Below are 25428 nucleotides of genomic sequence, written 5' to 3' on the forward strand. Positions count from 1 at the left end.
TGAGCGCGTCCCATTCCTAGAGAGGCACCGGAAAACTTCTTCTTTGTCAGAAGGGTGTCTGTCGTGCCAGGGAAGGCGCTGCAGGTGAGTCTCTTCTTCCCTCTTCAGGTGGGGCTGCTCCGAAGGCCGGCCAAGGGCCTTCCATGGCAGCTGTGGGGCTGAAAGTGGGTGGGAGAGGCTGCCCCCCCCCTCCAAGGACCTGCCTGGAAAAGGATGGGGAGGGATTCTCAAAGGAGGAGAGAGTTATATGGGTTGTGGTAGGTTTTTTCGGGCTATATGGCCAATTGTGGCAAGTCCTTGGTGGGATGGGCATCCCAAGCCCCCTTCCCTCTCTCCTGAGGAATCTGTACAAGGACCAAGTAGCCACAGTAAGAACTGACCACGGAACAACAGACTGGTTCCAGATTGGGAAAGGCGTACGGCAGGGTTGTATACTCTCCCCCAACCTTTTTAACTTGTATGCAGAACACATCATGCGAGGATGTGCGGGGCTTGAGGAATGCAAGGCTGGGGTGAAAATTGCTGGAAGAAACATTATCAACCTCAGATATGCAGATGACACCACATGTGTTAACATACAAAGAATATACAATAACAACACAATGCCACTTCATTACACGATTAATGAGTTGGGCATGTTTAGCCTGCAGAAGAGAAGGCTGAGAGGAAATATGATGAGGGCCATGGGTCAAGACCCTTGATCGGTTTAGTCACCCTCCTCTGCACACATTCCCACTTGTCAACATCTCCCTTCAATTGTGGTGCCCAGAATTGGACACAGTGTGATTCTAGGTGTGGTCTAACCAAGGCAGAATAGAGCATGGAGAGCATGACTTCCCTGGATCTAGAGACACTCGACTCCTATTGATGCAGGCCAAAATCCCATTGGCTTTTAAAGCTGCCACATGACATTGTTGGCTCATGTTGCTCTTTTCTTAGGAGCGGCTTAGGGAACTGGGCATGTTTAGCCTGAAGAAGAGAAGGCTGAAAGGAGATATGATAGCCATGTATAAATATGTGAGAGGAAGCCACAAGGAGGAGGGAGCAAGCTTGTTTTCTGCTTCCTTGGAGACTAGGACGCAATGGTACAATGGCTTCAAACTACAAGAGAGGAGATTCCATCTGAACATTAGGAAGAACTTCCTGACTGTGAGAGCCGTTCAGCAGTGGAACTCTCTGCCCCGGAGTGTGGTGGAGGCTCCTTCTTTGGAAGCTTTTAAGCAGAGGCTGGATGGCCATCTGTCAGGGGTGATTTGAATGCAATATTCCTGCTTCTTGGCAGGGGGTTGGACTGGATGGCCCATGAGGTCTCTTCCAACTCTTTGATTCTATGATTCTATGATTCTCTGCAGATCAAGATGTCAGTCAGCAGTCATTCATGAGAAAATGTTATCCTTCCTTGAGAGTATTAATGTTTTGTTTACAGACCAGTTCTCCCAGTCCTTCTGCTTTGAATGTCATTTGAGGGAAGAGGTGGACACATCTTCCTCCAGTTTGGAGGCAGCCTAGAAGCCTAGAAGCGCAGAACCAAGATGGAAGGGCAAGAGCCAGCTGCCACCGAAATAGAAGTATTTTCTTTTGCTGTTGAGGAAGAGAAGAATAGAGCACTCTGGGAGGACCCTTGGAGGAAAGACCAGGAGAGCAATCTGCTCCATTCAGACCTTCCATGCCAGCGCTTCCAGGATGTCCGCTATGAGGAGGCCTTGGGGCCCCGAGAGCTTTGCAGCCGCCTCCACTCTCTCTGCCGCCTGTGGCTGAAGCCCGAGCGACACTCCAAGGCGGAGATGCTGGACCTGGTGATCCTGGAGCAGTTCCTGGCCATCCTTCCTGCAGAGATGGAGCGCTGGGTGAAGGAATGTGGGGCAGAGAGCAGTTCCCAGGCCGTGGCCTTGGCTGAAGGCTTCCTCCTGAGTCGAGCGGAAGAGGAGAGGAAGCGGGAGAAGCCCGAGGTGAGAATGAGAGAGAGATTTTTCTTGTAGTTGCAAAGAACCAAGAATAGTTGTTTTGAAGGATAATGTAAACTTCTTCAGGCTGGGATAATCATCCACAGTTTCAGGGAGCTAATTGTCAGAATAATAGAAACAAATTATTTTGAAGAATGATATTAAACTACTATCCATGTGTTGTAGACATTTTCCAGCTATGGGTGGTTTAGCCAGAAAAACAGGCGACTGCAATTTTAGCCTTCTGTACTCTTCAGGCCAGGATTATCGCTTTCAGTATCAGGTAGCTAATTTTAAGAATAATAGAAACAAGTTGAAATGAGTTCAGAGAATGTGTGTTGACCTTGAAGTGCCACAATTGTCCTCTTTGTATCCCCCAAGGGCTTTCATGGAGAGGACGGGCAGTCCTCTTCTCTGTTTTCTTGGGTGGTATAACCCAGTAGTTATAGAATGGTAATTTTTGAAGATTAATAGAAACAAGTTGAGGAATTTCAGAGGAAGCAGCTGGCTGAACCACTTCTGAATATTCTTTCCCTAAGAAACTGTATGTTATTAACAGGTAGAGATAACTCCACGGGGACCTGAAAGCACAGATATACAGACTTAGGTTACTCAGCCCGAGAACCCCTCTAGGGTAGCCCCAAATGACAACCCCCTGATTACGTAAAGTACTTCCTGCATCTCAACAGTAGCCCTCCCACATCCGATCGAGTCCTGAAGCAGAGTGCAAGGCCCAAACGAAGGCAGAATTCCCACACCATAATCAAGGAAAGGCAGTTTCTTCCTCAGAATGAAGAAAACCAGTCTAGGGTTTGCAACAGGTTGCAGAAAGAGAGCCATCCCTCCTTTTTCAAATATTTTTTCCCCCTTGTGATCTGTGCTGCTTGTTCAGGTGGAGGACTCTTTTGCGGATGAGACCAATCAGGTGGAGGAGTCACACATTTGGGCCGTCCATATTGGAGAAGGAGAATATATCCTAGTTGGTAAGTAATGGGCAGTGGTCCTTCTTGTTTGCTCACCTCCTCTTGAGTAGAACTGAAATGTCTGAGCTGTGAATGGAAAAAATAGGGAGTAAATTGAAAAACATTGGGGAGCATGAGAGCTTAAGAACGCTGTTGACAGGAGGCATTTCTCCACAATACTTATTTGCGCCACTTTCAGACTTGATTCCTTTGCTTCTCTCTGGATGTTCATAGTGGTGAATGTGCTCTTTGCTACATTGGCACAAATACAGAAACTACTACAGTCAACCCTCTACGTTTTCTGAGAATAAGTCGCAACACCCCTATAAAACAAAACAGCCCGCATTAAAGATCTGGGATCAAAATCCAAGGAGGGAGGGCCATGGGGCAAGGGGAGGGTGGCAGGCTTCTGAGGCAAGGAATCATGATACTAGTATGAAAAAGGAACCAGTCTCACCTTCCCTGATGTCTTTCCTCTCTTTCACAGGCGGTGAAACATGGCCAAGTAACAGTAGCACCACTTTTCCTGATTCTTTCCTAAGAGGAGATTCTGCGGGACCAGATCAGGTAGGCTGCAGGATCCCTGGAGGGAAGGGGATAGTCAAGTCTCCCTGTCCCCTGAATGTTGCCCTGACTCTAAATTAAAGTCTGTCTTCTGCACTCCTTCCATACAAGATGTTTTCAATGCATGACTTATTCAAAGACATATATCGCAAAAGGCCAGGTTTTTTTCCTACTTGGATGGCATTTTCTCCTCGCAGATAACATTTTTTCCCTTTAGGTGACTTTTGAAGATGTGTCTGTGGATTTCTCAGAGGAGGAGTGGGCCCTCTTGGATTCAGGCCAAAAAGCCTTGCACCAGAAAATCATGGAGGAGAATTTAGGGATCGTGTCATCTCTAGGTAAAGCTCCATTCTGCTTGTAGTTAACCAAATCAGTTTACAAGTTCTAAAAATTATCCAGTGTTTCAGATCTCTTCCTTTGAAGCCATAGAAAACAAGCTCATTCCATATCTCACATGGGGGCCAGCCCAAGAAGACAATTGGCACTTGGGTGGAGTTGCCACATGAGATATCTAGACAATTGTTATTTTCCATCCACCAATCATGCTTGTGATGGTGTGGGAGGGAGACAAGGGCTTCTCTTGAGGATTCTAGCACCCAGGTAGGTTTGCACAAGGAGATATAATGAATCAAATAGCCTGGACCTGAGCCATTCAGGACTTTTGTTGAGATTAACTTCACAATTCAGCAGCAGATCAGTTGCACAACTTCAGCGTTTTCCAGTAGCTTCTTCCTGCACAGTATTTTCAGTCAACTGCTCCCACAGCCTGCAGTCATTCTGGAACCTTTTACAGACACTTGAGCACATACCCGTCCATTGTCAGTTTTACCATTGTCTTTCCCCCAGTCTAGATGATATTACATACTTACCACAGCATACAGTTATATCTTGTCTTAGCAGACAGGTTCTTTTAATTATATATAGCCTTCGACGATGGATGGATGGGATCCTTGAAGTGACTGGATTGACCTTGAAGGAGCTGGGGGTGGTGACGGCCAACAGGGAGCTCTGGCATGGGCTGGTCCATGACTTCCTTATATACAATTCTATACAATTACACATAGCAATCTCTGATTGGTTCAACAACCCATTAACTTAACTCAGACCCAGGATTACATCATTCACAATCACCTGGACTAGGCCAGAACACATTTCCCAAATGATTCCCTATATACAGTTAATGCATGACTTCCAATAGAAGCCCATTAGCAGTGCATGACTCAGCTATATTACATTACAATACATTGTAAAACCTGACAACTTTATAGGTCATAACCAGAAATTTGAATTGTGTCTGGAAACAAATTGGCAGCCAGTGGAGCCGTGGCAGCAAATTATTATTGTTATTGTTGGTGGTATTATTATTATTATTATTATTATATTTCTTATCCGCCTCTCCTCAGGGTTTAAAATGGGAGAAGTAACATTTAATCAATAATTTAAGGAGTGACAAAACAGAAAGAATGTCAAACATCAGTTCTGTGCATCTTCATTCAGTCCTTTTTAAACTGGCAATTTTATTCTGGCTTCTAATCTTAATTTGGATGTTTGTTCTGCTGCGTGACGCCATGGGGTTAAGTTCACCTACCTTTGTGGCATCAGGCAGATCAAGGGTTTTTACCTTTCTTGTGCCAGAAGTACGGGGGATTCCAGAGAAACTTGGGCTAAGGAAACAGGTCTGTTTTCCTCAGCCCTGATTGCATTATAATTTATTTTGAGACTTATATCCTGGTATAATATTTAGAGCAAAGGCATAATATGTTTTTCTCTTAACAGCCAGTGTTGGAAATGGCTGTGGGAAAGGGCTGTCTCTAAACTTATCTATTATAAGCTTGTTAACTTTAATATAAGCTTTTCTTTTCAATCCATTGTCTGATATAATATTTAGAGCAAAAACCGTCCTGAGTCCCTCTTCAGAGGTCGAGAAGGATGGGACACAAATGCCCCAAATAAATAAATAAATAAATAAATAAATACAAGATTTTTTTTCTTAACAGTCAGTGTTGGAAAGGGTGGTGGAAAAGGACTGTCTCGGTTAAATGTATTTTGCAATTTGTATACTTTTTAACTGTAATATAACCTTTTCTTTCCAACACATGGTCACACTTCCCTTGTTCTCAAACCATGTAAATAGAGAAGACACAATTTAAATATTTGGAAGATGGAATTAATTTCAGTAGGAAGGAAGCACTTACCTTTTCTCAAGCAACTCACACAAGTGATAAACCATTTAAATGCTTGGACTGTGGAAAGAGCTTCAGTCAAAAGGGAAGCCTTGTTTGTCATCAGGCAATTCACACAACAGTAAAGCCATTTAAATGCTTGCTGTGTGAAAAGAGCTTCAGTCAGAAGTCACATCTTGTTTGCCATCAGGCAACTCACACAGGAGAGAAGCCATTTAAATGTCCAGAGTGTGGAAAGAGCTTCCGTCAGAAGGGAGGCCTTGTTTACCATCAGGCAACTCACACAGGAGTAAAGCCATTTCAGTGCTCAGAATGTGGAAAGAGCTTCAGTCAAAAGATAGACCTTGTACGTCACCAGGCAACTCACACAGGAGAGAAGCCATTTAAATGCTTGCAGTGTGAAAAGAGCTTCAGTCTAAAGGGAAACCTTATTAGTCATCAAGCAACGCACACAGGAGAGAAGCCATTTAAATGCTTGCAGTGTGAAAAAAGCTTCAGTTACAAGCATGCCCTTATTTATCATCAGACAACTCACACAGGAGAGGAACCATTCAAATGCTTGCAGTGTGGAAAGAGCTTCAGTCAAAAGAGAAGCCTTGATTATCATCAGGAAACGCACATAGGAGAAAGACCATTTACTTGCTTAGAGTGTGGGAAAAGCTTCAGACACAAGCATGTCCTTATTCGTCATCAGGCAACTCACACACGAGATAAGCCATTTAAATGCTTGCAGTGTGAAAAGAGCTTCAGTCAAAAGGGAAGCCTTATTAGTCATCAAGCAACACACACAGGAGTAAAGCCATTTAAATGCCCAGAGTGTGGAAAGAGCTTCAGTCAGAAGGGAGGCCTTGTCTACCATCAGGCAACTCACACAGGGGGAAAGCCAATTTAATGTCTGCAGTGTGAAAAGAGCTTCAGTCAAAAGAGAAGCCTTTCAGGAAACTCACACAGGAGAGAGATCATTCAAGTGCTTGGAGTGTTGAAAGAGTGTCAGTCATAAGGAAGGTCTTGTTCTTCATCATGCAACTCACAAAAGAGAAAAGCCATTTAAATGCTCAGAGTGAAGAATGAGTTTCAGTTATAAGAAACGCCTTGTTTGTCATGAGGCAGTTCACAGGGGGAAAGGCCATTTAAATGCTTGCAGTATGAAAAGAGCTTCAATCAAAAGAAACGCCTTATTTATCAAGCAATTCACCTCAGAGAAAGGCCATTTAAATGCTTGGAGTGTGGAAAGAGCTTCACTCATAAGGGAGGCCTTGTTTGTCATCAGGCAACTCACATAGGAGGAAAAACAGAGTTTGGAAAGAGCTTTAGATGAAATACAAGCTTTAACTGTCAATGCTCATGAAAGAAATAGTCAACCCATGGGGTAAAGGCAAGTTCACTTGTTTTACATCAGAGAGGGCATGAATCAATGTCAAAGAAACACCGAGTATAAAAAGCCGTGGCTTTTGGGGAAAATAATAACCTGACCAATTTTCTTTATTAAACACAAGTTATAATATTTGGAGAGGTAAAGAAATGCTACAAGGATTTTTTTATCCATTCATCCATACTGGTTACTGCAACTCCTGTCATGTATATTCAGGGTTAAAAATGCTTTTAATTGAAAAGTTTGACAAGTGTGGGAATGGGTATGGGGATTTCTTTTATGAAATAGCCAATAAAGCATCACTAATAAATTGTTTTCCTATCCATTCATGTATACTAGTTATGGTGAATATTTAATTGTACTATCTATAACATATCTATTACTTTTGTGTGTGTATGTATTCAATCTCTGAAGACACCTGGTGTTTCTTCAAATATGTATCATGAAAATACCATTGCAGATTTGATAAATGTGAATTTAACATGATGTGTGGGAATAAATGGAAGGATGTATGGATGGAGTTAATAGTTTTGGAAACACCAGTAACATATTAAGGCCTGCACTGATTAACCCGCTTGTTGGACTGTAATTAAAAGTTGATAATATGAACTGAAAAGTAAACTCTCATAAGAACTGTGACAACAGAAATGATAACAGAAATGTTTACAACTTTCCTTATGTTAAGAAAGAAGTCAACACAAGCCTTGCATCTGGCCAGGAAACTGAGATGAAGCCAGGATGGAAGATGTCTGTCATTAATTTACAACTTTGGAACTACATCAGCAGAATACTCCTATAAAAGACTCAATCTAATAATTCTCAAATATGGCAGACCTGAGGAATGTGGTTCACCTGCCTCTCTGGTCCACGGGAAGGACAGAGATGGTGTATTTGGAGAGTGTCAGATATGCTATGGGAAAGCATGATTCTGGTCACTTTGGGCTTCTTTCTCAAGGGAAGAGGAAGAAGTGTGCTTTTCGAGTCCTGGATTTTGTGCAGGTTCTGCTGTATGGAAAACAGAGATCTCGTCCTTGGCATTGTGCTTAGGGAAAGGATGCATTTTGAAATTACGGGGTTATAGAAGTTTTGGGACTATACATTGGCAGGCTGCAGGAAAGCTGGGTCTGGCTTAGCGTGTGTCTCCAAGGAGGGAGAAAAGGATATGGTAATATTTGGATGCATGAGGATGAATGTGTGAATGCTGATTGAAAATGTATTTCTCCTTTGTTTGTTTGTTAAATAATGTAATTGTAAATCCAGTGTAGTTGCACAGAATCTCTATGTCTGCATGTCTAATGTCATTTTTTGTGTAAAAGTTCTGTAATCTGATGTATCCCCTTCACACTGGAAATTGCAATAAAAATAAACCCTATATGGCTCCGGTCCAGCGTACCTGTCTGAACATATCTCCTTCTACGTCCCGCCTAGGAATTTAAGATCTTCTGGAGAGGCCCTGCTCTCAGCCCCACCCTTGTCACAAACGAGACTGGCGGGGATGAGGGACAGGGCCTTCTCAGTGGTGGCCCCCTGCCTGTGGAATTCACTCCCCGGGGAAATTAGGTCATCGTCATCCCTCCTCTCTTTTAGAAGGAAATTAAAAACATGGATATGGGACCAGGCCTTTGGGTAAATCTGGCAGACTGACGAGGACAATGACAACTAGAGCTTTGGAAACGGATTATGATAAGCTGAATGGAATCACTAATCTCAGAACTCGGCCAAACGATGGCCACCAGGCTAGCTTCTTTTCTAGTAGATTTTATTGTATTAAGTCAATGTTTCAATTATTTATAATTACTGTTTGTTGTGTATTTTGTTGTGTTTAATTGTAGGCATCAAATATGTGCCGGGTGGAAGCCGCCCTGAGTCCCCACTACGAGGTTGAAAAGAGCGGGGTAAAAATACCCAAAATTAATAGAAAATAAATAAATCTATGCTTTAAAGCAGGGATCCTCAAACTAAGGCCTGGGGGCCAGATGCAGCCCTCCAAGGTAATTTACCCGGCCCTCGCTCAGGGTCAACCTAAGTCTGAAACGACTTGAAAGCACACAACAACGACAACAATCCTATCTCATGAGCCCAAAGCAGGTCCACACTTCCCATTGAGATACTAATATGTTTATATTTGTTAAATTGTTCTTCATTTTAATTATTGTATTGTTTCAAGTTATTTTTGCACTACAAATAAGATATGTGACATGCATAGGAATTCATTCATGTTTTTTTCAAATTATAATCTGGCCCTCCAACAGTTTGAAAGACTGTGACCTGGCCCTCTGTTTAAAAAGTTTGTGGACCCCTGCTTTAAAGTTATTGAAATGATATTCATGACATATGTAGGAGAGAATTAATCTAGTTTATCCTAGTGAAAAAGTGTGTTTAGAATTCTGAGTCTCTTCTGTATATTTTGATATTAAGGGAATAATTTTGCGCTGAGTCTATTTGCTAAGGTCGAATGGAAAGAAGGAAGTGATTAACAATTACCAGAGCTCCTTCCATTAATCCCCATGTTAAATTCATCACAGAATCTGAATGATGATTTGCAGACCATCTGGTTGGTTTTGAGCTTGGAATGTTGTGGTTGAATATTAATTTGGCAAATATAATCCATCTAAATGGGGGAATGTAGTACGGTAATGCTCAAGATCTTGCAAGGAAGACTCCAGCAAGACATGGAGCGAGAGTTGCCAGATGTACAAGCTGAGTTCAGAAAAGGTAGAGGAACGAGAGACCACATTGCCAACATCCGCTGGATAATGGAGAAAGGCAGGGAGTTTCAGAAAAAAACATCTCTTTCTGTTGTATTGATTATTCGAAAGCCTTTGACTGTGTGGATCATAATAAATTGTGGCAAGTTCTTGGTGGTCTGGGCAAAGCAAGCCATCTTGTCTCTCTCCTGAGGAATCTGTACAAGGACCATGTAGCAACGTTAAGAACTGACCATGGAACAACAGACTGGTTCAAGATTGGGAAAGGCGCACAGCAAGGCTGCATACTCTCACCCAACCTATTCAACTTGTATGCAGAACACATCATGCAATGTGCGGGGCTTGAGGAATGCAAGGCTGGGGTGAAAATTGCGGGAAGAAACATTAACAACCCTTCTTCGTTCCTCATATTTTTGCAATTAAAATTATATGAAAAAATGAATAGCTCAAACTAATACAACCACTTAAAAACCTGTGTGTCTACATAAAACACAGCACCTTCAGTCTTGGAAGCCATTTGTCAGGGGTGATTTGAATGCAATATTCCTGCTTCTTGGCAGGGGGTTGGACTGGATGGCCCATGAGGTCTCTTCCAACTCTTTGATTCTATGATTCTATGGTGTGAAAAACTTTCTTCAAAAGCCTGCCGAAATAGAAGGGTTTTAGTCAGACCTCACAACATCTGAGGATGCTTGACAGAGATACAGGCGAAACTTCAGGAGAGAATGCCTCTAAAACATGGCCATATAGCCCAAAAAAAACAAAACCTATAACAACCCAGTGATTCCAGCCATGAAAGTCTTTATTTATTTCCAGTATTTGTATCCTTCCCATCTCAATCCCCAAGGGGGGAATCATGGCAGCTTACAACCCGGCCACAATTTGAAGCCCCAATATAATACAAATATAAACACAAATAGCAACAGTTTAAAACAGTAAGTAAAACATTAAGTTAAAAAAACATTAAAAATATCATCAACCATATAGCCAATTTCAGGAAGGTAAGGAGGGCGACTTTCTTTTTTTAAAAAAAACCCACGAAACAGCGAGTCTGCGATAAGTGGACAAAAACCCACGAAACTGTGAGTCTGCGATAAGTGGACAGCGAAGGAGCGAGGAACCACTGCCAATCACGTAGGGGATCAAACACTCCAGAGAGGTGGGCCTCTCAGTTCAAGGCTGAATGCAGGGCTTCTCCCCCCCCCCCCCCCCCAAGTATGGGCCTGTCAGAGAAGTGTGGAGCTCCCCCCCCACCCCGGTCAATCGCAGACTGGATCCCTGTTCCCTGACCCGCCTTCTCACCAACCAGGAGCACCACTGCTTTGACTGAGTTCAGCTCCAAGCTGAGTTCCCCCATCCAGCCCATTCCTGATGAGTGACACTGGTGGAGGGCCAGAATCATAGAATCACAGTTGGAAGAGACCTCACGGGCCATCCAGTCCAACCCCCTGCCAAGAAGCAGGAAAATTGCATTCAAATCACCCCTGACAGATGGCCATCTAGCCTCTGCTTAAAAGCTTCCAAAGAAGAAGGCTCCACAGCACTCTGGGGCTGTGGGTGAGGAGGGGGAAGGGCTGGGTGTCCCTGCACAGGGGTGAGTGGCCCCTCCAATCCCTCCCTCATCCTGGGTGCCTCTCTTTCTGTGTCTCCCAGTGGGGGGGGGGGGGGGAGCAGGAGGCCTGGAAGCGAAGTGGAAGAGAAGGAAGGAGGCTCCCAAGGAGGCCAGGGCTGCCCCTGAAGGGAAGTGGGTGAGGAGGAGCCCAGGGCTTCTCCTTCTCTCTCCCAGAAGGTCCTCCACATTTATTTATCGTGTCAGGGGCAACCAGACCATTGTATTACATTTCTAACAGAACAAAACAAACAAACAGATATTTTTTTTAAAAAAACACAAAGTTTGCAAGCTTGGTAGTTGATTAAATGTCCTTTGACCAGTATTTGGCCACTTGGAGTGCCTCTGGTGTTGCCGCAAGGAGGTCCTCCATGGTGCATGTGCTCAGGTTGCATTGCAGCAGGTGGTCAGTGATTTGCTCTTCTTGCATGTCGTGGACTCCTCTTTGTGGCTCCATTTCTTAAGATTGGCTCTGCATCTTGTGGTGCCAGAGCACAGTCTGTTCAGCGCCTTCCAAGTTGCCCAGTCTTCTGTGTGCCCAGGGGGAAGTTTCTCATTTGGTATTTTATTTATTTATTTATTTGACTTGTATACCGCCACTCCCAATTTGGCTCGGATCGGTTTACAGCAGTAGATTAAAACAATACAACCAACTTTAAAATGCAATAAAAATGAGAACAGACATAGATCCGAGTTATTCACCCATCGAAAGCTTGTCAGAAAAGAAAGGTTTTACAGGCTTTCCGAAAATGAAGTAGCTCTCGGATGGTCCGGGTTTCAACTGGCAAGGCATTCCATAAATAACGGGCCACAATCCAGAAGGTCATTTATTTATTTACTTATTTATTTACCTTACTTATATACCGCTGTTCTCAGCCCGAAGGCAACTCACAGCTGTTCACAACAAATACGAACAGCAAAAATTCAGTGCAACAGTACAGAAACAGTTAACAACCTAACACATTACACAATTAATAAACAGTTACTACAATACCCATTCACTGTCGTCTCGTCATCAAAAACATGTTCCAGATTCGTCATCCATTGTTCCATTCCAGTGTTCATTAACCAATCATTGCACTAATTAATTATTTCTAATCATCGGTTTTTTTAATCATCGGTTTAATCATTTTTAATTAATCGGTTTTTAATCATTGGTGGAGGTGCTGGGTTTGAGCCTGCCACTTTTGGACTCTCGCTTGCTGAGGTGTTCCAGCGAGTGTCTCTGTAGATCTTAGAAAGCTATTTCTTGATTTAAGTCGTTGACGTGCTGGCTGATACCCAAACGGGATGAGCTGGAGATGTCTCTGCCTTGGTCCTTTCACTATTGGCTGCTACTTCCCAGCGGATGTCAGGTGGTGCGATACCGGCTAAGCAGTGTAATTTCTCCAGTGGTGTAGGGTGCAGACACCCCGTGATAATGCGGCATGTCTCATTATTTATTTATTTATTTACTTTGCTTATATACCGCTGTATCTCAAGCACGAAGGCGACTCACAGCGGTTCACAAACAGTAAAAACAGTAGAAACAGCAGTGGTTCCATACAACATATAACAATTGACTTAACACATTATCCATAAATTACCAATAAGCAATTACAGTGCACAATTATTACAAAAAACAACCGTACCCAATCTTCTCATCATCCAAGCGTAGTCCAGGTTCGTCGTCCATTGTTCCATTCCTATGTTCCATTACCAGATTGCACTAAATTACTCAAACGCCTGCAGAAACAGCCAGATCTTCACCTTTTTGCGGAATACCATTAGAAATGGTGCTAGTCTAATGTCCGTAGGAAGGGCGTTCCACAGCCGAGGAGCCACCACCGAGAAGGCCCTATCTCTCGTCCCCGCCAGCCGAGCTTGAGAAGCAGGCGGGATCGAGAGCAGGGTCTCCCCGGAAGATCTCAAAGTCCTGGTGGATTCATAGGCAGAGATGCGGTCAGATAGGTAGCTTGGGCCGGAACCGTTAAGAGCCACATCCACTGTTTTAGTGTGGTGAGATGTGTTCCACACTGGGCATGCGTACTCAGCAGCAGAGTAGCATAGCGCAAGGGCAGATGTCTTCACTATGTCTGGTTGTGATCCCCAGGTTGTGCCAGTCAGCTTTCGTAGGATATTGTTTCTAGCACCCACTTTGTGCTTGATGTTCAGGCAGTGCTTCTTGTAGGTAAGAGCACGGTCCAGAGTGACTCCCAGGTATTTGGGTGCGCTGCAATGCTCCAGTGGGATTCCTTCCCAGGTAATAATCCTCAGAGCTGGGGATGCTTGTCTGTTCTTGAGATGAAAGGCACATGTCTGTGTTTTAGATGGATTAGGGATCAGCTGGTTTTCCCTGTTTGTGGCCCTCCACACAAACAAAAGGCTTCCTGGGGAGCAGAGGCCAGACTTCCAAAGGGGAAGGAAGGAGACAGGAAGGAAGCAAGGAAGGAAGGAAGCCCCGCCCCTTCCGGCCAGTGGTGAGCACGTCATTTCCTGTCTTCAGGGAGAGGCGCTCAATCTCATCCATTCCTGCTCCCACTCTTGAAGCTGTGACATGGAAATGGACTCCAGGCAAGCTTGAGGGAGTCTCTAACTGCAGAATTATGGCGTTAAACGGTTTTTAATTGAATGTGACTTATTGGTTTCAAATGTATGTAATTATTTTTATGTATTTAATTATGTATACATTGGAGAGGCATAGAATTGTTCCCTGCTGGATGCCGCCTTGAGTCCCCCCCCCCCCCCAATTATGATTTTGTCATTTGGGAGTTGTAGTCTATGGGATTTATAGTTCACCTACAATCAAAGAGCATTCTGGACTCCATCAACAATGGATTTGAACCAAACTTAGCACACAGGACTCCCTTGACCAAAAGAAAACACTAGAAGGGTTTGGTGGGCATTGACCTTGAGTTTGGGAGTTGTAGTTCACCTGCATCCAGAGAGCACTATGGACTCAAACAAGGATGGATCTGGACCAAACTTGGCACAAGCACTCAATACACGCCCAAATATGAACACAGATGGAGTTTGGGGGAAATACAGCTTGAAATTTGGGAGTTGTAGTCACTGGGATTTATAGTTCACCTACAATCAAAGAGTATTCTGAACTCCATCAGCGATGGAATTGAACCAAACTTAGCACACAGGACTCCCTTGACCAAAAGAAAACACTAGAAGGGTTTGGTGGGCATTGACCTTGAGTTTGGGAGTTGTAGTTCACCTACATCCAGAGAGGACTATGGACTCAAACAAGGATGGATCTGGACCAAACTTGGCACAAGCACTCAATACACGCCCAAATATGAACACAGATGGAGTTTGGGGGAAATACAGCTTGAAATTTGGGAGTTGTAGTCACTGGGATTTATAGTTCACCTACAATCAAAGAGTATTCTGAACTCCATCAAGGATGGAATTGAACCAAACTTGGCACACAGAATTCCCATGACCAACAGAAAATACTGGAAGGGTTTGGTGGGCATTGACCTTGAGTTTGGGAGTTGTAGTTCACCTACATCTAGAGAGCACTGTCGACTCAAAGAATGATGGATCTGGACCAAACTTGGCACAAGCACTCAGTACATGCCCAAATATGAACACAGCTGGAGTTTGGGGGAAATAGAGCTTGAAATTTGGGAGTTGTAGTCACTGGGATTTATAGTTCACCTACAATCAAAGAGCTTTCTGGACTCCATCAAGGATGGAATTGAACCAAACTTGGCACACACAGAATTCCCATGACCAACAGAAAATACTGGAAGGGTTTGCTGAGCATTGACCTTGAGTTTGGGAGTTGTAGTTCACCTACATCCAGAGAGCACTGTGGAATCAAACAAGGATGGATCTGGACCAAACTTGGCACAAGCACTCAATACATGCCCAAATATGAACACAGCTGGAGTTTGGGGGAAATAGACCTTGATATTTGGGAGTTGTAGTTACTGGGATTTATAGTTCACCTACAATCTAAGAGCATTCTGAACTCCATCAAGGATGGAATTGAACCAAACTTGGCACACAGAATTCCCATGACCAACAGATAATACTGGAAGGGTTTGGTGAGCATTGACCTTGAGTTTGGGAGTTGTAGTTCACCTACATCTAGAAAGCACTGTGGACTCAAACAATTGTGGATCTGGACCAAACTTGGCACGAATATTCCACATGCCCAAATATGAACACAAATGGAGTTTGGTGGAAATAGACCTTGACATTTGAGAGTTGTAGTCACTGGAATTCACAGTTCACCTACAATCAAAGAGCATTCTGAACCCCACGAATGACAGAATTGGGGCAAACTTCCCACACAAAACCCCCATGAACAACAGAAAATACTCAAGGCCATCTAGTCCAACTCCCTTCATCAGGGCAAGAAAACGTAATCAAAGTCCTCCTGACAAAGAGCCATCCAGCCATAGATATAGATAGATAGATAGATAGATAGATAGGGAGTTGTAATTGCTGCAATTATGGTTCACCTGCAATCAAATAGCATGATAGAATTGAACCAACCGAGGCATACAGGGCTCCCATTACCAATAGAAAACATTCAAGGCCATCCAGTCCAACTTCCTTCATCAGGGCAAGAAAACGTAATCAAAGTCCTCCTGACAAAGAGCCATAGAGATAGATAGATAGATAGATAGGGAATTGTAATTACTGCGATTATAGTTCACCTACAATCAAATAGCATGATAGAATTGAACCAACCGAGGCATACAAGGCTCCCATTACCAACAGAAAACACTCCAGGCCATCCAGTCCAACTCCCTTCATCAGGGCAAGAAAACGTAATCAAAGTCCTCCTGACAAAGAGCCATAGAGATAGATAGATAGATAGATAGGGAATTGTAATTACTGCGATTATAGTTCACCTACAATCAAATAGCATGATAGAATTGAACCAACCGAGGCATACAAGGCTCCCATTACCAACAGAAAACACTCCAGGCCATCCAGTCCAACTCCCTTCATCAGGGCAAGAAAACGTAATCAAAGTCCTCCTGACAAAGAGCCATAGAGATAGATAGATAGATAGATAGATAGATAGATAGATAGATAGGGAATTGTAATTGCTGCGATTATAGTTCACCTACAATCAAATAGCATGATAGAATTGAACCAACCGAGGCATACAAGGCTCCCATTACCAACAGAAAACACTAGAAGGGTTTGGTGAGCATTGACCTTGAGTATGGGAGTTGTAGTTCACCTACATCCAGAGAGCACTGTGGACTCAAACAATGATGGATCTGGACCAAACTTGGCATGAATACTCCATATTCCCAAATATGAACACAGATGGAGTCTTGTGGGTTTTTTCGGGCTATATTGCCATGTTCTAGAGGCATTTCTCCTGACGTTTCGCCTGCATCTATGGCAAGCATCCTCAGAGGTAGTGACGTCTGTTTGGAAATAGGAAAATGGGTTTATATATCTGTGGAATGACTGGGGTGGGGCAAAGAGCTCTTCTCTGCTGAAGCTAGGTGTGAATGTTTCAGCTGACCACCTTCATTAGCAATTGAAGGCCTGGCTGAGCCTGGGAAAATGTTTAGTTGAGAGGTGTTAAGATGTGCCTGGTTGTTTCCTCTCTGCTGTTTTGCTGTTGTAATTTTAGAGTTTTTTAATACTGGTAGCCAGATTTTGTTCATGTTCATGGTCTCTTCCTTTCTGTTGAAATTGTCCACATGCTTGTCGATTTCAATGGCTTCTCTGTGTAGTCTGACATGGTGGTTGTGAGAGTGGTCCAGCATTTCTGTGTTCTCAAATAATATGCTGTGTCCAGGCTGGTTCATCAGGTGCTCTGCTATGGCTGACTTCTCTGGTTGAAGTAGTCTGCTGTGCCTTTCATGTTCCTTGATTCGTGTTTGGGCAATGCTGCGTTTGGTGGTCCCTATGCAGACTTGTCCACAGCTGCATGGTACACGGGAGACTCCTGCAGAGGTGAGAGGATCCCTCTTGTCCTTTGCTGAACGGAGCATTTGTTGGATTTTCTTGGTGGGTCTGTTTGGGCCTTGCTGTGTTTGGTGGTCCCTATGTAGACTTGTCCACAGCTGCATGGTATACGGTAGACTCCTGCAGAAGTGAGAAAGCCTTCGACAATACAGAGAAGCAGGTTATTTGCGGAGGAGGGCTCATTATAGCGGAGGTTGTGGAATCAACATTCACGACAAAATGTTATTCCGCCTTGAGAGTATTGGCTCATTATAGCGGAGGTTGTGGAATCAACATTCACGACAAAATGTTATTCCGCCTTGAGAGTATTCACATTTTGACCTCATTCATTTTGTTTTGTTTGCAGGCCCCACCAGTCCTCCCAGTCCTTCCTCTTTGAATGTCACTGGAGGGAAGAGGTGAACACATTTTGATCCAGTTTGAAGGCAGCCTAGAAGCGCAGAATCAAGATGGAAGGGCAAGAGCCAGCTCCTGCCCAGATAGAAGTATTTTCTTCTGCTGTTGAGGCAGAGGACAATAGCGCACTCTGGGAGGACCCTTGGAGGAAAGACTGGGAGAGCACTCTGCTCCATTCACACCTTCAGCGCCAGAGCTTCAGGCACTTCCGTTATAAGGAAGCCTTGGGTCCGCGAGAGGTGTGCAGCCACCTCCACTCTCTGTGCCGCCTGTGGCTGAAGCCCGAGCGACACTCCAAGGCGGAGATGCTGGACCTGGTGATCCTGGAGCAGTTCCTGGCCGTCCTTCCTGCGGAGATGGAGCGCTGGGTCAGGGAATGTGGGGCAGAGACCAGCTCCCAGGCCGTGGCCTTGGCTGAAGGCTTCCTCCTGAGTCAGGAAGAGGAGAGGAAGCGGGAGAAGCCACAGGTGAGAGAGAGAGAGGTTCATCTTGTAGTTTCAAGGAACCAGGAATAATTGATTTGAAGGTTAATATAAAACTCTTCTGAACTCCTCAGCCTGGGATTATCGCATTCACTTTCATGTGGCTAACTTTAAGAATAATAGAAACAAGATGGAACGAGTTCAGGGAAGGATTAGGAAAGGCGGACCCATGTGTGTTCATCCTGGAAAAGAGACTTGGGGTGCCACAATTTCCCACTTTTCACCCCCAAGGGCTCTCACGGAGAGGAGGGGGCAGTCCTCTCCATTCCTCAGGGTGGTATAACCAGGTGTAATGATCTGTAGTTATAGAGTGGTAAACTTAAAAACAGTTAAAGCAATATTAAACAACAAGCAATAAACAATACACCAGGACACAATAAAACTGGGCCGGGCCAGAGTAATGGGTACAGATTAAAAGTGCTGATGTGACAGATGATATGTAAGGATTATAGGGTAAGTGCAGTGTGCCAGCAATCTTAATTTCTAATAAAGTGCTTCTGGGACTTGTTGTTGGGAGTTTTCCTATTCTGGAAAGGCACATCGGAACAGCCAAGTCTTCAAGTTCTTTCTAAAGACTGCCAACGTAGGGGCCTGTCTAAGATCTTTGGGGAGGGTATTCCAGAGTCGGGGGGCCACCACAGAAAAGGCCCTGTCTCGCGTCCCCACCAAACGAGCCTGCAATGCAGGCGGAATTACGAGCAGGGCCTCTCCGGATGAACTAAGTGAGCGCATGGGTTAATAAACGGAGATGCGGTCACGCAGGTAGGATGGTCCCAAACCGTTCAGGGCTTTGTAGGTAATCACCTGCACCTTCAATTGAGCTCAGAAAATAAACGGCAGCCAGTGGAGCTCCTTGAACAGGAGGGTTGACCTCTCTCTGTAAGGAGCACCAGTTAACATCCTGGCAGCTGCCCGTTGGACCAGTTGAAATTTCCGAGCTGTTTTCAAGGGCAGCCCCATGTAGAGCGCATTACAGTAGTCCAATCTAGAGGTGACCAAGGCATGGATCACCCCGGCCAGATCAGCCCTGTATATTATTCACAGGTAGAGATAATTCAACAGGGACCTGAAAGCACAGATATACAGACTTAGGTTACTCAGCCCGAGAGGCCCTGTAGGGTTGCCCTAAATGTCAACCCCCAGATTAAATAAAGTACTTCCTTCATCTCAGCAGTAGCCCTTCCATTTCAGCTCGAGTCCTGAAGCAGAGTGCAAGGCCCAAATGAAGGCAGCATTCCCACACCAAAACCAAGGAAAGGCAGATTCTTGTACAGGATGAAGAAAACAAATCATATTCCAAGTGTTCTGGAACAGGTTGCAGAAAGAGATCCCTCCCTCATTTTAATATCTTTCTTTTTCTTTGTGATCCTTGCCACTTGTTCAGGTGCAGGACTCTTTTGTGAATGAGACCAACCAGGTGGAGGAGTCTCCTTCAGACACCATGTGTGTTGCCCAGACTGGAAATGGAGAACATACCACAGTTGGTAAGGGATGGGCAGTGGTCATGGAATAATAGAATCGTAGAGTTGGAAGAGACCTCATGGGCCATCCAGTCCAACCCGATTTGGCCAAGAAGCAGGAAAATCGTATACAGAGCATCCCCAACAGATGGCCATCTAGCCTCCAAAGAATACTGTGTCCAATTCTGGGCACCACAATTTAAGGGAGATGTTGACAAGCTGGAATGTGTCCAGAGGAGGGCGACTAAAATGAACAAGGGTCTGGAGGACAAGCCCTACGAGGAGCAACTTAAAGAGCTGGCCATGTTTTCTGCAGGCTAAGCATTCCCAGCTCTTTAAGCCACTCCTCATAGGGTCCTTCTTGCTTTCTCACATCGTCTTGAATAGACAAGAAATGTCTGAACTGTGTGAATTAAAAAAAACCCCAAAACATTGGGGAGCCTGGGAGCTTAAGAATGCTGTTGACAGGAGACATTTACCTTAAATATGTATTTCCGCCACTTTCAAAATTACTTCATTCCTTTGCTTCTCTCTGGATACTTACAGTGGTGAATATGCTCTTTGCTACATTGGCACAAATACAGAAACTAATATGGTCAACCCTCTACATTAATATGATTTATGTTTAAAGTATGGTTTTAATATTGTAGTTGTAAGGCATTGAATTTTTGCCATTATCTACGTGAAAACTGCTTTGAGTCCCCCTAGGGGTGAGAAAAGTGGTATATAAATGCTGTAAATAAATAATAATAATAAATACATTTCCTGGGATTATATCGCAACATCTCCATAAAACAAAATAGTCCACATTGAAGACCAAAGACCTGAGATCAAAATCCAAAGAGGGTCCATGGGGCAAGGGGAGGGCAGCACGCTTCCAAGGGAAGGAACTGTAGGGCAGCCTGGAAAAGGGACCGATCTCACCCTCCCTGGTGTCTTTCCTCTCTTTCACAGGCAGTGAAACACAGCCAAGTGACAGTAACACAACTTTCCATGATTCTTTTGTAAGAGGAGATTCCGTGGTACCAAATCAGGTAGGCAGCAGGATCCCTGGCACACGGGGGTGGGGGAGCCTCTCTTCTCCTTTCCTTCAATCCAAGATGTTTTCAATGAATGACTTATGCAAAGACACAAATCACAAATGGCCTGTTTTCCTTTGTGATTTGGATGGCATTTTCTCCTTGCAAACAACATTTCTTTCCCTTTCAGGTGACGTTTGAAGATGTGTCTGTGGATTTCTCGGAGGAGGAGTGGGCTCTCTTGGATCCAAGCCAAAAAGCCTTGTACCAGCAAGTCATGGAGGAGAATTTAGGGATCGTGTCATCTCTGGGTAAAGCGTCATTATGCTTGTACTTAACCAAATCTGTTTACAATATCTAAAAATCATCCAGTGTTTTAGATCTCTTCCTCCAGAGCCATAGAAAACAAGCTCATTCCATAACCCATATGGATGGTAGCCCAAGAAAGGAATTGGCACTTTGCTGGAGTTGCCATATTGTATGAAATTTAGGCATATGATTATTTTCCATCCACCAGCCATGCTTGGGATGGTGGTGGAGTGAGAGAAGGGCTTCTGAGGATGCTAGTACCCAGGTAGGTTAGAGGATGCTTGCCATAGATGCAGGCGAAACGTCAGGAGAAATGCTTCTAGAACATGGCTCTATAGCCCGAAAAAACCCACAAGAACCTAAGGAGATTTTATTTATCGTGTCAGGAGCAACCAAACAGTTGTATTGCATTTTTAACAAATAGACAAAACACAAAGTTTGCAAGCTTGGTAGTTGATTAAATGTCCTTTGACCAGTATCTGGCCCCTTGGAGTGCCTCTGGTGTTGCCGCAAGAAGGTCCTCCATTGTGAACGTGGCAGGGCTCAGGTTGCATTGCAGTGGTTTGCTCTTCTCCACACTCGCATGTTGTGGACTCCACTTTGTGGCCCCATTTCTTAAGATTGGCTCTGCATCTCGTGGTGCCAGAACGCAGTCTGTTCAGCGCCTTCCAAGTCGCCCAGTCCTCTTGTGTGCCCAGGGGGGAGTCTCTCATTTGGTATCAGCCATTGGTTGAGGTGCTGGGTTTGAGCCTGCCACTTTTGGACTCTCTCTTGCTGGGGTGTTCCAGCGAGTGTCTCTGTAGATCTTAGAAAATGATTTTTTTATTGAAGTCGTTGACGTGCTGGCTGATACCCAAACAGGGGATGAGCTGGAGATGTCACTGCCTTGGTCCTTTTACTATTGGCTGCTACTTCCCGGCGGATGTCAGGTGGTGCAATACCAGCTAAACAGTGTGATTTCTCCAGTGGTGTAGGGCACAGCCACCCCGTGATAATGCGGCATGTCTCATTAAGAGCCACATCCACTGTTTTAGCGTGGTGAGATATGTTCCACTCTGGGCATGCATACTCAGCAGCAGAGTAGCATAGCGCAAGGGCAGATGTCTTCACTGTGTCACCAAGGAGATACAATCACTCGAATAGCCTGGAACTGAGCCATATAGCCAAATTGACAGCCAGTGGAGCCATGGTAACAAATGACTTGTGTACTCTCTGTAACCAGCCTTAGTTAACAGTCTGACTGTCGCTCTTTGGATCGGCCAAAGCTTTTAAAAACCTTCCAAGGCTGCTCCAAGTAGAGTGATTATAGTAATCCAAATGGGATGTAACTCACACCAAGGACAGATCTGAGTTTTCAAGGAACAGGTGTAGTTGGTGCTTTGTGTCTTCTGAATATAGATGGCGCTGCACTCCAAAGCTTTGAACAACCTCTCTCATATATATGTTAATTGCATAGGGGACAAAACAGATGTCCAAGGAGTACCACCGTTAATGATATTGAGAACTGCTGAAATGTTCAGTGGAATCAATAGGGACGCATTTTCCACTTCTGTCCAGGTCCCTCTATAAGTCATCAACCAGGGTTACCAAAGCAGCCTGTCCCATAAGCAAGTTTCTTTGAGTGTATCGAACCACTGTAATTCAGCCTTTCTTTTCCTGCTGCCTTCCACTTTGCAGAACATTATTATATTTTCCAGTGAGGTGCAGTAGCTCATGTTTATGTCCAAAGTAGGATGGCCTTTGTTTGGCCCCTTCAACTCTTTAGTGAGAATTTAGACAGTAGTCAAATTCACTCCCGTTCATGCTCTGTGCAGCCACCAGGAGAGAGAGGGGTTGAAAGTGAAGAGAAGTGAATCAATGTGCACACACCACTTTTCTCCATCTATATAGTCACCTATTTTCATCTTTGGAGCCAAAGCCGCTAGAGGAGTGGCCTTTTATTTTAAATCTAGCCAGTATTTTAAGTTGGTTCATGAAGAGTTTGAATTAGGTCTAGCAAGCTATTTTAGAGACTTTTCAGTCCATGCATACACACTTTGACTTGTGTATATATAGATTTCTAAATACACAAAAATTAATATAATATATACCAGTCCATGATGTTAAGTTCACCTACCTTTGTGGCATCAGGCAGATCAAGGATTCTTACCTTTCTTGAGCCAGAAGTACAGGGGATTCCAGAAAAACTTAGCCCAACAGCTCTATTTTCCCTAGCCCTGGTTTTCAGTTATGATTTCCTTTGTTACTTATATCTTGTTATAATATTTAGAGCAAAGACAAAATATATTTTCCCTTAACACCCAGTGTTGGAAAAGACAATGGGAAAGAGCTGTCTCGACTAAATGTATTTTATAATTTGTATACTTTTAAACTTTAATCTAATCTAAGCTTTTCTTTTCAACACATGATCACACTTCCCTTGTTCTCAACCATGCAAATAGAGGAGACACCATTTAAATATTTGGAATTTGGAATGAATTTTAATTGGAAGGAAGTACCCACCTTTTGTCAAGAAACTCACACGAGGGATAAACCATTTAAATGCTTGCAGTGTGAAAAGAGCTTCAATCAGAAATCAAAGCTTGTTAGTCATCAGACAACGCACACAGGAGAGAGACCTTTTAAATGCTTGGAGTGTGGAAAGAGCTTCCGTCATAAGGCAAACCTTGTTATGCATCAGAGAAACCACACAGGAGAAAAGCCATTTAAATGTTTCGACTGTGAAAAGAGCTTCAGTCAGAAAATAGACCTTGCTCGTCATCAGGCAACTCACACAGGAGAGAGACCATTTAAATGCTTGGTATGTGGAAATAACTTCCGTCAGAAGGCACACCTTGTTCGTCACCAGGCAGTTCACACAGGAGACAAGTCGTTTAAATGTTTGGAATGTGGAAAAGGTTTCTCTCTGAAGTTAGGCCATGTTTATCATCAGGCAGTTTGCACAGGAGAAAATCCATTTAAATGCTTGCAGTCTGAAAAGAGCTTCAGTCACAAGTACGTCCTTATTCATAATCAGGCAACTCATACAAGAGAGAAACCATTTAAATGCTCAGAGTGTGGAAAGAGCTTCATTCAGAAGGGGGGCCTTGTTAATCATCAGGCAACTCACACAGGAGAGAGACCATTTAAATGCTTGGAGTGTGGAAAGAGCTTCAGTCAGAAGGGGAGCCTTATTAATCATCAGAAAATTCACACAGGAGTGAAGCCATTTAAATGCTCAGAGTGTGGAAAGAGCTTCGGTCGAAAGGCGCATCTTGCTTCTCACCAGGCAACTCACACAGGAGAAAAACCATTTAAATGCTCAGAGTGTGAAAAGAGCTATAGTCGAAAGAGAACCCTTATTTGTCATCAGGCAACTCACACAGGAGAAAAGCCATTTAATTGCTCAGAATGTGGAAAGAGCTTCAGTCAGAAATCATACCTTGTTTGTCATCAGGCAACTCACAGAGGAGAAAAACCAGAGTGTGGAAAGAGCTTAAGTCAAAAGGCACATCTTGCTTCTCACCAGGCAACTCACACAGGAAAAAAGCCATTTAAATGCTCAGAGTGTGAAAAGAGCTATAGTCGAAAGACATATCTTGCTTGTCACCAGGCAACTCACACAGGAGTAAAGCCATTTAAATGCTTGCAGTGTGAAAAGAGCTTCAGTCAAAAGAGAAACCTTATTTGTCATCAGGCAACTCACACAGGAGAAAAGCCATTTAATTGCTCAGAATGTGGAAAGAGCTTCAGTCAGAAATCATACCTTGTTTGTCATCAGGCAACTCACAGAGGAGAAAAACCAGAGTGTGGAAAGAGCTTCAGTCAAAAGGCACATCTTGCTTCTCACCAGGCAACTCACACAGGAAAAAAGCCATTTAAATGCTCAGAGTGTGAAAAGAGCTATAGTCGAAAGACATATCTTGCTTGTCACCAGGCAACTCACACAGGAGTAAAGCCATTTAAATGCTTGCAGTGTGAAAAGAGCTTCAGTCAAAAGAGAAACCTTATCAGTCATCAGGCAACTCACACAGGAGAAAAGCCATTTAAATGCTCAGAATGTGAAACTAGCTTCAGTCGGAAATCTTACCTTGTTTGTCATCAGGCAACTCACAGAGGAGAAAAACCAGAGTGTGGAAAGAGCTGCAGGTGAAATACAAACTTTCTTTTTTAATTGTCAACCCACATGGAGTAAATGGGGTGAAATCAAATTCCCTCATTTTACATCAAAGAAGGCATGAATCTTTGTCATAGAAACACTGAGTTTAAAAGCCATGGCTTTTGGGGAAAATAATAACCTGATCAATTTTCAACCTGATGAAAGATCTCATTAAATATAAGTGATAATATTTTGAGAGCTAAAGGAAGGATGTTTCAGGGTTTTGTTTTTTTTTTAATCCATTTGTGCATACTGCTTACTGCAAATGTTTCCTGTCATGTATTTTCAGGGTTAATTGAGAAGTTTGGGAATAGGTTTGACTAATGACTAACATCCCTGTGTA

At 43.8% G+C, this 25428-nt stretch overlaps 2 protein-coding genes across 5 annotated transcripts; both read left to right on the top strand.

Moving 5' to 3' along the window:
- Window positions 1-21683, top strand: LOC132765786 (zinc finger protein 436-like). Of its 4 annotated transcripts, none has more exons than XM_067465348.1 (6): window positions 1-84; window positions 1427-1949; window positions 2836-2926; window positions 3393-3472; window positions 3687-3807; window positions 17628-17751. In XM_067465348.1, exons 2-6 carry the CDS (start codon window positions 1533-1535, stop codon window positions 17681-17683), a joined length of 765 nt encoding a protein of 254 aa, XP_067321449.1. In that variant the 5' UTR covers window positions 1-84; window positions 1427-1532; the 3' UTR covers window positions 17684-17751. The 4 variants fall into 4 exon arrangements, with proteins under 4 accessions (XP_067321449.1, XP_067321448.1, XP_067321451.1 ...); XM_067465347.1 differs by lacking the exon at window positions 17628-17751 and adding an exon at window positions 5604-8416; XM_067465350.1 differs by lacking the exon at window positions 17628-17751 and adding an exon at window positions 7710-8416.
- Window positions 21684-21912: 229 nt separating this feature from the next.
- Window positions 21913-25158, top strand: LOC137096281 (zinc finger protein 84-like). Its single transcript, XM_067465329.1, has one exon. The coding sequence runs from the start codon at window positions 23352-23354 to the stop codon at window positions 25077-25079; it is 1728 nt and encodes a 575-aa protein (XP_067321430.1). The 5' UTR covers window positions 21913-23351; the 3' UTR covers window positions 25080-25158.
- Window positions 25159-25428: the final 270 nt, after the last annotated feature.

This window comes from Anolis sagrei, chromosome 2 (assembly GCF_037176765.1).
Source record: "Anolis sagrei isolate rAnoSag1 chromosome 2, rAnoSag1.mat, whole genome shotgun sequence".
In the NCBI taxonomy this organism is placed as follows: Eukaryota; Metazoa; Chordata; class Lepidosauria; order Squamata; family Dactyloidae; genus Anolis; species Anolis sagrei.

Excerpts from the sequence above, each read along its gene's own strand:
- LOC132765786 (XM_067465347.1), top strand. The coding sequence starts at position 1,533 with ATGGAAGGGCAAGAGCCAGCTGCCACCGAAATAGAAGTATTTTCTTTT. Across the intron at positions 1,950-2,835 it reads GGAAGCGGGAGAAGCCCGAG|GTGGAGGACTCTTTTGCGGA; the intron begins GTGAGAATGAGA and ends CTGCTTGTTCAG. Across the intron at positions 3,473-3,686 it reads ATTCTGCGGGACCAGATCAG|GTGACTTTTGAAGATGTGTC; the intron begins GTAGGCTGCAGG and ends TTTTCCCTTTAG.
- LOC137096281 (XM_067465329.1), top strand. The coding sequence starts at position 23,352 with ATGATCACACTTCCCTTGTTCTCAACCATGCAAATAGAGGAGACACCA.